Source organism: Lampetra planeri, chromosome 12 (assembly GCF_965212315.1).
Source record: "Lampetra planeri chromosome 12, kcLamPlan1.2.h2, whole genome shotgun sequence".
NCBI lineage: Eukaryota > Metazoa > Chordata > Hyperoartia > Petromyzontiformes > Petromyzontidae > Lampetra > Lampetra planeri.
Genome location: NC_136118.1, coordinates 15,340,808 through 15,353,298, shown reverse-complemented (window position 1 = coordinate 15,353,298; position 12,491 = coordinate 15,340,808). Strand labels below are relative to the sequence as shown.

The window sequence follows — 12,491 nt, the reverse complement described above, 5'->3', positions numbered from 1 at the left end:
ATCGCGACCGCCACGCGCGCCCCTCCCCGCGCGTCCGCACGGTCGCCGGACCGTCGTACCATTGATGACAATCGGCTCCCGACTCATTACCGATTCCTCGAGCCGCGCAATCGGCCGTCGGGTGCTGTTCAACGTTCGCGGCGACGGAGCCGGTCGGTGCCCGTGCGCAAAACGCGACCGTCGGAGGCGCTAGAATGGCACGGCCGGGGTCGCGTCGCGTGGTAACCGCGTCGCTAGGTAACCTCGCCGCGCGGTAACCTCCCCGCGCGGTAACCTCGCCGCGGCCATTGTGTTGCAGCTGCGTGAACCTGCACAGCCAGCAGCACGCGCTGCTCATGTGCGCCGCTGCGTTCTACCTCATCGAGAACTACCCCGACGACATCGAGCAGGACTTCACCGCGCGCGTCATACAGGTGACCACCGCAGAACCCACGCGGGCGTCGCTATCGGCGCGCGGAGGTGAACGCCGCCCACTCACTCGCCACCCACTGACTCACCACCCACTCACTCACCACCCACTCACTCACCACCCACTCACTCACCGCCCACTCAATCACCACCCACTCACTCACCGCCCGCTCACTCACCACCCACTCACTCACCACCCACTCACTCACCACCCACTCACTCACCACCCACTCACTCACCACCCACTCACTCACCGCCCACTCACTCAGCCACCCACTCACTCGCCGCCCGAGTTGTCATTGTGCCGTTGACCGCCGTCTACCTCGGGGGGGTCGCGAAGACGTGGCATCGTCGTCTTTCCTCCTGGTGCGCGTGTTAGATTTGCGGAGTCGTAATATCCGGCAACGAAGAGTCGACCTCTTCCATCATCTACCACTGCGTGTTGCGGGGGCTGGAGCGCCTCGCTCTGTCCGGCAAGCTGTCCAAGATGGATGGAGACGCCCTGGTGAAGCTGAGCGTGGAGCGTCTGAACATGTCGAGCCCGCACCGCGCACTGGCCGCCCTTGGCCTCATGCTCACGTGCATGTACAAAGGTGAGTGGCACCGCACCGACAACACGCACGCTCGCGTCCAAACGCACGTACGCGCGTCCGCACGCACGTCCGCACGCTCACCGTGCCCCCCCTCCGCGTGCCCCTGGTGATGGTGAAAGAGGGAATCCTGTGTATAGAGCAAAGCCTCGACACGCTCGTCCCCGCCACCGAGAGCGCAGCACCAAGTGTTCTCAGTGCTGCGCAAAGGGACCCACGACTGGGTTGGGGTGCGATTGGCCAAAGTTCGATTGCTGTGCCCCCCGTGCCCCCCCCCCCCCCCCCCCCCGTGTGCAGGACGTGAGAAGGGCGGCCCCTCCAGCGGCGATGCCATGGACGGCGGCCGCGCGGCCGACGAAACCGAGTCCACCATCGTGGCCATGGAGAGGGTGTCGGTCCTCTTTGACAGGTAATTACAGGTGCGGTCCTCTCGCCGCAGGTGCGACTCCAGCACTGGCAGGTGCGACTCCAGCACTGGCAGGTGCGACTAGGTAAGCGTCGCACCTGACGGTGCCAGGCGAGCGCAGTGGTAGTGTGGCGATTGTGCGGGCCACGATTGTGCGGGCGTGAGTCCGGGGCGTTTGCGAGTGCCCCACGACCCCCGTCGGTGATTGCCGCCGCACTTCCCGTCTCGTTGTCGCGGACAGGCTGAGGAGGGGCGTGCCATGCGAGGCCGGGGTCGTGTCCCGAATCCTGCCCCAGTTCCTCGACGACTTCTTCCCTCCGCAAGACATCATGAACAAAATCATCGGAGAGTTCCTCTCGAGCCAGCAGCCGTACCCGCAGTTCATGGCCTACGTGGTTTACAAGGTGAGGCGCGGCACTCGCGGCGACGGCGAGACGCAAACTCGGTGAATGGCCGGGCCTGACGCGGCCGGTGGAGGCTGGCGCCGCAGAGCCGGTGGTGGCTACACCACACGTGGCCGTAATCCAGCGCTGTGTGTAGGGTTAGTGGATCACCGCACACAAGTTGCGAAACTCCCTCCCCGTGGGTGTTGAGGAGCCATACTCTGGCTAACCAGAAAGTCAGTAGCAGCAAAAATGCGGACTCCACCTGTTCCCTCTGTATAATAATAATTTACATTTGTAAGGCCCATTTCATCCAAAGATCCCAATGTATGGGATAGTGTTCCTCCCTCGCACGCGTGGGTTTCCTCCGGGTATTCTGGTCTCCACCCCCACATGTGCAGGCAATTGTTTGCGCCAGCTCGCCGCGTGACTTGGGTCCTGCTTGTCCATGGTTCCTCGCGCCTCCGTGCCGTTCTCTGTCGTGTTCAGAGCGAGCGAGCACCGTGCGGCAGCGGCGGCGTGTTGCAAGTTTAAACGATAAGATGAACGTCGGCTCTGAGCAAATAATTCAAATGGGGACGGCCGCTTTGGTGGCAGTCCATCTTGGTCGCCCTCGGCACGGCTCCACTCACGGCTTCTCACTGCCACCTGCCGCAGGTTTTCCAAGGCCTACACGACAGTGGGCGCACGTCCATGGTGCGCGAGTGGGTGATGCTGTCGCTGTCCAACTTCACCCAGCGGACGCCCATGAGCATGGCCGTGTGGAGCCTCAGCTGCTTCTTCGTGAGCGCGTCGCACACCCAGTGGATCTCTGCGCTGTATCCTTCCCGCGCCTGGCAGCGGAGCCAAACGCTTGCTACGGTTGTCACGTTCGTTGCGGTAAACGAAACAAATCTTGAGCGATTTCTGTGCTAGTTGTAGTCATTGTGTACAGCCCTCAGCCAGTGGTGAAATTCCACATTCCTATGGCGTGGGCGAGTCTCTCCAAAGGACAACCACTGTTGACTTCCCTGCAATATGGTTCTACCCCGGAGGGATTGATGGGCTGAGTCAACCCCCAACCGGGATTAGAACTTTTGACCTTTTGTTTGTGAGCCGCTCACCCTACCGCTGAGCTACTCTATAATCTAATCAGACTTTGGCCTGAGATAGCCGCCCCTCCTCGTTGTCTGGGAGCAAGACTTCCATTCATGTCCATTCATGTCCATTCATGCCAAGGATTTCCAGAGTAGAAGCTTGGAAGCCGTGATGAAGATGGTAACGCAGCCGCGTGTATCGTCATTGCCTGTGCTGTGGCCGAGTGGCCCCATGATGCGATGTTGCTCCCAGAGCGCCGAGTTGATCACTGCACCGTACTCCACGGTTCCACAAAAGTTGTGAATCGCGGTCATCGGCCAAACGCTTTTCTTTTTCCTTAACCCCGCGTCCATCAGTTTCCCATACGTGATCAGCCGCATTGGAAAGTTTGAGAATGCGGACAGGCGTCTGTTTTGCGTGCTTGGATTAGATTTCTATCGGAACCAGCTGGAGGAGGAGCTGGATCGCCGGGCGTTCCAGTCGGTGCTAGAGGTGGTGGCCGCCCCAGGGAACCCGTACGCACAGCTGCTCGTCTGCCTGGCGAGCGTCCAGCAGAGCGCGGCGCTGTAGCGGCGGCGCCGTGCGTCCGACGAGCCCTGAACCCTCGAGTACTTAACTCCGTGTTGAAGGTGTTTGGTTAAAGAGTGGTGGATACTTTATAAAACATCTTCAGCATGTCCTGCGCGTACGGCTTGTGCAGTCACGTCCAGTTGTAACATTGGCTTAATGGCGCGATTTAGTTTTACACTTGGTTACAAATGTGGTTTAGCACTGAGCTATCGGCAGATTGTGTGGTGATACTGCATTGCCAGCGGTGTCCAAATAACAAAACAAGTCAACACGTTTGTCAATAACAAAACCGTCCCTTTGAAAGGAAAAATGTATACTAGGCAACGTTTTGGGCAATGGCCCAAAACGTTGCCTCTTATATACGGAGTTTATTACATCAGCAGGAAGCAGTCCAGCAATTGCACAGTAGTCCACATTCCCCCACCTCACCAACCCGCACTGACCAGCGTGGTGAAGTATGGTCCAACAGACCCTCACAACCAACGCGCAGCGTAAGGGGGCCCTCGTCCAGCAGTGAATTGACATCGGCTCTACGTGCACTGTACACCCCCCCCCGCCAGCCCCCCCCCCCCCGCGGGTGCAGCCCCCGCGGGTTGCGCTTTGTGTCACCGTGACGTTGCGTAGTCTGTGGTCGTCGGAGAGTCACCTGGAATAAGTCACAAGTTACCATGGCAACAGTGTGAAGCCCGAGTCGAGTCCAGTGTCTGCTACTAAACTGGCGACTCGCCCAACTCGCTCCTCGGACCCCCGGTCAGGGCGACGAAGGCGGCACGGCGCTTCTGCGGTGGCACCGTCGGAGTGCCGCGTCGAGCCGCGTCGAGCCGCGACGAGCCGTCCAGCCGTCCAGCCGCACCCGGCTTGCGTCTCGACGTGCAGTTGGCGTGGCCCTTGAATGGCCACGCAACGTGGCTCTGTAGACCCGACCTCGGATTGATTTTTGTCAATGTCACGTCTTCTGTGAATTCTGCGTCTTGATAAAGTGAATGGGTTAGTGAAACGTAGCGATGTAGTTGGGTGGTTTATTACGAGTGGACAGCATCATCGCACGGGGGTGACCGCGCACCTTGAGCGTGTGGCCGGCCCCGTTTGTGTCGCTCTCAGCTTGGCGCTTCTCCACCTCCTCACGGGGACGAGAATGCAGTGTGGCTCTCGTGAATAACCAAAGGATCAAGGAACACTACTTCGTTCCGCGGTCGTGCACGACGCGTTAACCGCAATGAACCCTCAACGAAGGAAGCATAGGTTTGAATTATTGTTCTTACAGCTTACTACCTTCGTTGGCACTTGCTGCTCACGTTGGTATGGTTTGGCCGACCCTTGCAGCCGTTGGTAGGAATAGCAAGACTCGCACTACAACGCCCATCTTCCAACATTTCCCTTTGCGTGATTTTTTTTTATTTACTTACATGTTGGCGTCGTCTCCGTCGTGTCTCACTGGTCATACTTGTAATAAAAATGGTCTTAGATTTATTGGAAATGGGTTTGTAACATAACGCATTTGTTAAAGAATATACCCCTACATATATCTGTTGGAAAATATTGAATTGTATGTACAGTTGAAGGCAATATAATTGAATAATAAAATGTAACTGGATTTCACTGCTCACTTTGCCCTGCGTCCCACGATGTGCGTTTGTCTTTATGGAACGGTAGAGACCGCTTTGTTGGTGCTGGTGCAGAGGCACCGCTAACACAAGAGGACAACGCGGGCGGCATTGCACATGCACTCTCACACAAATGGTCATTTGCCCGAAACGTCGCCCATATGGTGTATTTCACGGCGTGGCCTCGCCAGGGATCCTGGTGGCTATACCAGGTAACCCAGCGTGGTGCTTTGCCATGCACCGTTGTGGTTATTGCTGGTAAAGCATTAAAACCTGTATGAGTCTACACATTTTAATCCAAAGAGGTGCTGCGACAAAAAATGCAACCGTCACACCAGTGGACCTATAATCAACGAAAAGCATTTAATCGTTATGCATATTCTTTCATAATTGCACAATTCATAAACATGGCAACTCTTAAATTAATTTGAAATCTGAGGACAGATGATCATTGTTTAACAGTTAACTCTCACATTCCACATTTTCAATTGAGCTGAACAATGTCTCCAAATAGCTTCACTCCCCTCTGTAGGTGGCGTCTTCAGGGGCGCGGCGCACGCGCCGCCACTCTGAAGCGCATCGTGACGACGCCACTGATCCCGGCCACCAGCTCGTCCCCCTCCTGCACGGCCGCCACCCCCCGAGGGGGTGCCTGGCGCACGGACACGGCAACGCGTTTACCAAACTCCCACCACCCACTGGCCAGCGAGGTGGCCAGAAATGCAACTGGATTCTTGAATTCATTGGTGTGGACATATGTGTATGTCCTGACTTTGCATCGCCATCATCATCAGCACCATCTTCGTATTGTAAGGATTGATATACCTGTCAGGATGAGGTCCCCCTCCTGTAGAGTCATGAAGCTACTGATGTAGTTGATGAGGAAAGGAATGCTGAAGATCATGTTGGAGGTGTGGCCATCTTGCCGCCGCTCCCCATTCACCTACACAACAACACCACCAACCCCCGTATCAGCCTGAATCAACAAATGTGAGTGCCTTGTGCAAGGCGTTTGCCTCCTGTGCTGGCAAGTCGTGCATTAGGCACTTGTTTCACGTTGTTTATCGGTGTTCTGGCGCAGCAACGTACCGTCAATATTCCCCAAGCACAGTTACATTTCTCCTACTCCGTATCCATGCCGCTCCCCCCCTAAGAGCCCCACGGGACGAGGGAGGGTGCTAGCCGCCAGTACCGGCGTGAGTGGGGAGCTCACCTCAAGCCAGATGTTAAGGTCGTGGGGGTCGGGGATGCGCTCCTTGGGGATGAAGTCGCTCACGGGACACGAACCGTCGAAGGCTGTGGCACACGCGCACCAGCAAGTCAAGTAATCAGTATTGCTGTTTACCGTACATACGTGTGGCACCTTTCTGGCACAAATCTACCACTCAAAGCGCCATCATCAGACGGACACTAAAACTCAACATACAATTTGAAAGATTCTACACAACGATTAAATATATATTTACGATCTAGTTGTTAAAAATAAATGGCACAGACCGAGCAGCTCACACCGCTACCTCCACCCAAGCAGGTTCTGTTACTGAATATAAACGAAGTAGTAAATGTTACTTATTTACCCAAGAAAGCCACATGAAGTCTGAAGATGCCTCTTTTCAGAATGGCGCTGCTTTGGGATGTTTGGGCAATGACATTCTCCGTGATTTTGGTTACGGACGGTTGGAAACTCGAGAAGCTGGAGGAACTCCGTGCCGAGCGGGATACAATAATACAAACTCCACAAACTGGTGCCCAAGTCAGGAATGGAACCCAGATTTTCTTACTGTAGGGCACGTTTAACAACTGCGCCACCATGTCGCCCATATAGTTTATTGTTTTACAGTTGATAAGTGAAATGGTTTACAATGCTGCGGTTAAAGTTTCAGTTCTTGCGAATGAAACCCGTTCACATCATGAGTCACCCAAGGGCTCGGACTCCTCGCGAGCTCCCAATGTGGCTGCTGGACATCGCGTCAGGGTTCATGTGGCTTCGTGTGGCTTCGTGTCTCCCACGAGGGAGGCGAGGCTCAGGCACGTGAGGGGCATCCCCTGTGGTGGCCGTGTATGCGTATCGCGTGGCGGCCACCAGCGACAGGACTTTAGCAGCACGGCGGTGAATCCCCTGGACCGATGTCTGCTGCACGTCGCCGGAGGGAGAAGACAGTGGAGCGTGCGAGGGTTCGCTACTAGAAGCACCACCGCTTGAATGTCGCAGGGATAGCCGTGACGTATCGCCTGCTTACCCAGCAAAGCCTCACCAAATCACAAGACTTTCAAGAGGGTCCTGCTAAGTGTTGGCATTTTCAGAATCGGCATATTTAGACTGGAGGAATCCAATAAGCTGTGTGCGTGTGTTGTCTGTTTAACGGAGCCAACCGTGCTCATCGGAGCTGCGAGTTCAGAAGCGCTTTTTCACAAATGTCCGGTAGAGGCGGGTCAGCAAGTTACAACAACAACAACAGCACGCGGGGGGGGGGGGTCCCTATTAAGTCGTTTGCCGGTATTTGTTTTTATTAGACGGTGACGATTTACACACAATGGCCTATTGTTCTTTTAAAACGACGTCACTGGATCTTTATCGCGTGCCGCGTTTACTGCCAGTTCACCCGCAGCATTAATCAGGGCGGACGCCGGATGTCGAACCGCTCGGTCACGGGACCGCCCCAGGTCGTGAACGGGGGAGGGTATCGAGTGGAGCAGCGGCTCACCTCATGGGGCCCAACTGGGAACTTGGGGCGCGTGTGACAACAACACCACCAACAACAACACCACCACCACCACCACCGACCTTTAGCGAGAGTCCAGGGGAGGCCCTTGCTCTTGCAGGCCTCCTGCGCGTCCCGCGCCGTCATGTCCAGGCACAGCGCGTAGCCTGCCACGTGCTCCATGGCGGCCGCCTGAGAGATGCAGCTCCCGGCTCGGCCCACGACCACTCCCAGCTCCACCTCGTGGTGCAGCGACGAGCAGAACCACGGAGCCTGCAACAAACAGCAGCGCCACGCACGAGGCGGGAGACGCAGACGGAGCGTCACGCGGTGGCTCAGTGGCCGTGTCTCCCACGGGCTCCCCGTCGATTGAGGGTCATTGGCGACGCCTTTTGGTGTCAGCCCATCCCGGTGCGTGCCGCATGAACCAGCGTGCACTCAAGGGTTTAGGTGCCAGCCCCTCTCATCAGTCCACTGCTGGATGAGGGCTTCCCCACACCGTGCGCTTCGTGGGGGTTCTATGACCATACTGCAACTGAATGTAAACGAAGCCGTGTCCTGTCAGCTAAGGCGAAGCTGCTGCTGGTGGTGCTGCTGGTGCTGCTGCTGGTGGTGGTGGTGCTGGTGGTGCTGCTGCTGGTGGTGCTGGTGGTGCTGCTGGTGGTGCTGGTGCTGCTGCTGGTGGTGCTGCTGCTGGTGGTGGTGCTGGTGCTGGTGGTGCTGGTGCTGATGGTGGTGGTGCTGGTGCTGATGGTGGTGGTGCTGGTGGTGCTGCTGGTGCTGCTGGTGGTGGTGGTGCTGGTGGTGCTGATGGTGGTGGTGCTGGTGGTGATGCTGGTGGTGCTGGTGGTGCTGGTGCTGCTGGTGGTGCTGCTGGTGGTGCTGCTGGTGGTGCTGCTGGTGGTGCTGGTGCTGCTGGTGGTGGTGCTGCTGGTGCTGGTGGTGGTGGTGCTGCTGGTGCTGGTGCTGCTGGTGGTGGTGCTGGTGGTGCTGCTGGTGGTGCTGCTGGTGGTGCTGCTGGTGGTGGTGCTGGTGCTGGTGGTGGTGTTGCTGGTGGTGTTGCTGGTGCTGGTGCTGCTGGTGGTGTTGCTGGTGGTGCTGCTGGTGGTGCTGCTGGTGGTGCTGCTGGTGCTGCTGGTGCTGCTGGTGGTGCTGCTGGTGCTGGCGCTGCTGGTGGTGCTGCTGGTGCTGCTGGTGGTGTTGCTGGTGCTGGTGCTGCTGGTGGTGTTGCTGGTGGTGATGCTGGTGGTGCTGCTGGTGCTGCTGGTGGTGGTGTTGCTGGTGCTGGTGCTGCTGGTGGTGTTGCTGGTGGTGATGCTGGTGCTGGTGGTGGTGGTGCTGCTGGTGGTGCTGCTGGTGGTGCTGCTGGTGGTGCTGCTGGTGGTGCTGGTGTTGCTGCTGGTGCTGCTGGTGCTGGTGCTGCTGGTGGTGCTGCTGGTGGTGCTGCTGCTGGTGGTGCTGTGTGCGGCTACCCGCAGAGGGGGGCCCTGCTCCCGCACGAAGGCCGTGGGCGGCTTGAGGAAGAGCACGGGCTCCTGGGGCAGGGGGTTGCCCAGCTCCCTCGCGTGCTCCCTGCGCCCTCGTGCATCACACGCGACGTCACCTCCCATGTGGACGGATGGAAGACATTGGCCATTACTATTAACGTACTTTTAAGTTGTTACACGGCGCACTGTGACTCCAACTCTGCTACTGCTGTCGACGTACGCTGGATTGACGCACATTTAATGATCTACAATTTTAAGATGTTTGTTAGGTGACCCCCCCCTCTCCCTCCCCCCCCTCTCCCTCCCCCTTCCCCCCCCCCTCTCCCTTCCCCCCCTCTCCCTCCCCCTTCTCCCTCCCCCTTCCCCCCCCTCTCTCCTCCCCCCTCTCCCTCCCCCCTCTCCCTCCCCCCCTCTCCCTCCCCTCTCTCCCTCCCCCCCTCCCCCCCCTCCCCCCCTCCCCCCCCTCCCCCCCTCTCTCCCTCCCCCCCCTCCCCCCTCTCTCTCCCTCGCCCCCCTCCCCCCTCTCTCCCTCCCCCCCCTCCCCCCCTCTCTCCCTCCCCCCCCTCTCTCCTCCCCCCTCTCTCCCTCCCCCCTCCCCTCCCCTCCCCCCTCTCTCCCTCCCCCCCTCCCCTCCCCCCCTCTCTCCCTCCCCCCCTCCCCCCTTCCCCCCCTCCCCCCCTTCCCCCCTCCCCCCCCTCCCTCCCCCCCCCTCTCCTCCCCCCCTCCCCCCCCTCCCCCCCCCTCTCCCCCCCCCTCCCCCCCCTTCTCCCTCTCCCCCCTCCCCCCCCTCTCCCCTCCCCCCTCCCCCCCTCCTCCCCCCCTCCCTCTCCCCCTCTCCCTCCCCCCTCCCTCTCCCCCCTCTCCCCCTCCCTCCCTCCCTCCTCCCTCCCTCCCCCCCTCCCCCCTCCCTCCCCCCCTCTCCCTCCCTCCCCCCTCTCCCCTCTCTCCCCCCCTCTCCCTCCCCCCTCTCTCCCCCCTCTCCCTCCCCCCTCTCTCCCTCCCCCTCTCTCCTCCCCCCCTCTCTCCCTCCCCCCTCTCTCCCTCCCCCCTCTCTCCCTCCCCCCTCTCTCCCTCCCCCCTCTCTCCCTCCCCCCTCTCTCCCTCCCCCTCTCCCTCCCCCCTCTCCCTCCCCCCTCTCTCCCTCCCCCCTCTCTCCCTCCCCCCTCTCTCCCTCCCCCCCTCTCTCCCTCCCCCCTCTCTCCCTCCCTCCCTCCCCCCTCTCCCCTCCCCCCTCTCTCCCTCCCCCCTCTCTCCCTCCCCCCCTTTCTTCCCCCCCACCTCCCCGTGGACTGGGGGGGGGGGCTACTCACGCGTAGTTTCTGCCCACGCAGACCGCCTTGCGGCCCCGCTCCCAGAAGCGCAGCGCGCGCGGCGGCGGCGGTGACGCTCATCGCGACCCCGAGCGCCTCTCGGGGCCTACGGAGGGCGCCGGAAGTGGAGGGGCGCGGATGGAGGGGCGGAGCCCGCGAGGGAGAGGGGCGGAGTCCGCGAGGGAGGGGCGGAGCCTGCGTGTGAGGGGCGGGGCCTGCGGATGAGGGGCGGGGCCTGCGGGTGAGGGGCGGGGCCTGCGGGTGAGGGGCGCGAGATCGCTGCAGCGGCTGAGAGTGCGCGGGGCTCTGCCGTGCTGTGGGGTGAGTGTAAGTGTGAGTGAGAAAAGTGAAGTTTGTGAGGGTGGGTGAGGGTGGGTGAGGGTGGGTGAGGGTGGGTGAGGGTGGGTGAGGGTGGGTGAGGGTGGGTGAGGGTGGGTGAGGGTGGGTGAGGGTGGGTGAGGGTGGACGACTGAGGGAGTGCGCGGAGTTGGCGGCCATGTGAGTGCGGTGAGAGGGAGGCTCGTGGTCGAGGGGACGGGACGCGTCGCCATGGCGACCGCGCTGGAGGGTGAACTCGACTCGAACAACACCGAGACTCATACAACACTCACAACACTCACACAACACTCACACAACACTCACAACACTCACTCTGAGACTCACAGACTAACACAACACTCACAACACTCACACAACCCTCACACACAACACTCACAACACTCACACATAACACTCACAACACTCACACACAACACTCACAACACTCACACTGAGACTCACAGACTAACACAACACTCACAACACTCACACAACACTCACAACACTCACTCTGAGACTCACAGACTAACACAACACTCACAACACTCACACAACACTCACACTGAGACTCACAGACTAACACAACACTCACAACACTCACACACAACACTCACAGCACTCACACTGAGACTCACAGACTAACACAACACTCACAACACTCACACACTCACACAACACTCACACTGAGACTCACAGACTAACACAACACTCACAACACTCATACACAACACTCACACACAACACTCACTCACACACTCATACAACACTCACACTGAGACTCACAGACTAACACAACACTCACACACAACACTCACACACAACACTCACAACACTCACTCACACACTCACACAACACTCACACTGAGACTCACAGACTAACACAACACTCACAACACTCACACAACACTCACACACAACACTCACACACAACACTCACAACACTCACTCACACACTCACACAACACTCCCACTGAGACTCAGACTAACACAACACTCACTCACAACACTCACACAACACTCACAACACTCACAACACTCACACAACACTCACACCGAGACTCACACAACACTCACAAGACTCACTCACACACAACACTCACTCACAACACTCACACACAACACTCACTCACAACACTCACACAACACTCACTCACAACACTCACAACACTCACACTGAGACTCACAGACTCACACAACACTCAATCACAACACTCAGACTCACACAACACTCACAACACTCACACAACACTCACAGACTAACACAACACTCACTCAACACTCACTCACAACACTCACTCACAACACTCACAGACAACACTCACACAACACTCAGACTCGCACAACACTCACACACAACACTGAGACTCAAACAACACTCACACAACACTCACAACACTCAAAAAACACTCACTCACAACACTCACAGACTCACTCACAACACTCACACAACACTCACAAACACTCACTGATTAACACTCAAACCCACCACTCTCACAACACTCACGGATTTACACTCACACCCACCACTCACGACTCACCACAGCACACTCACCACTCGACAACAATAAGACACCGGCACAGCACAGAGACTCGCCGCTGACGCCACCGTGGAGATTGTAGTCCGTGCTTGAGAATC

At 58.5% G+C, this 12,491-nt stretch overlaps 2 protein-coding genes across 6 annotated transcripts in view; one reads left to right on the top strand and one right to left on the bottom strand.

Moving 5' to 3' along the window:
- HTT (huntingtin) overlaps nt 1-5,045 on the top strand; it is a 48,693-nt gene extending 43,648 nt beyond the window's left edge. For all 5 annotated transcript variants that reach the window (XM_078599677.1, XM_078599674.1, XM_078599676.1 and 2 more), the window contains exons 61-66: nt 299-413; nt 788-1,001; nt 1,296-1,407; nt 1,646-1,808; nt 2,445-2,605; nt 3,221-5,045. In XM_078599677.1, coding sequence (XP_078455803.1) covers nt 299-413; nt 788-1,001; nt 1,296-1,407; nt 1,646-1,808; nt 2,445-2,605; nt 3,221-3,434 — 979 coding nt within the window. In that variant the 3' untranslated portion in view covers nt 3,435-5,045. The remainder of the gene's footprint in view (nt 1-298; nt 414-787; nt 1,002-1,295; nt 1,408-1,645; nt 1,809-2,444; nt 2,606-3,220) is intronic.
- A 337-nt stretch (nt 5,046-5,382) lies between these two features.
- On the bottom strand, nt 5,383-11,088 carry FAHD1 (fumarylacetoacetate hydrolase domain containing 1). The gene is made up of 7 exons (XM_078599735.1): nt 11,079-11,088; nt 10,538-10,613; nt 9,213-9,312; nt 7,824-8,013; nt 6,252-6,334; nt 5,861-5,981; nt 5,383-5,686 (listed from the first exon to the last, which is right to left on the bottom strand). Exons 1-7 carry the CDS (start codon nt 11,086-11,088, stop codon nt 5,580-5,582), a joined length of 687 nt encoding a protein of 228 aa, XP_078455861.1. The 3' UTR covers nt 5,383-5,579.
- Between the last annotated feature and the right edge of the window lie 1,403 nt (nt 11,089-12,491).

Bases quoted from the DNA above. Each gene is read 5' to 3' on its own strand.
- FAHD1 (XM_078599735.1), bottom strand. The intron at 8,014-9,212 runs GTAGCCGCACAC...TGTTTGTTGCAG, and splicing joins AGCAGGGCCCCCCTCTGCGG to GCTCCGTGGTTCTGCTCGTC. The intron at 6,335-7,823 runs GTCGGTGGTGGT...CGTGTGCCACAG, and splicing joins CCCCTGGACTCTCGCTAAAG to CCTTCGACGGTTCGTGTCCC.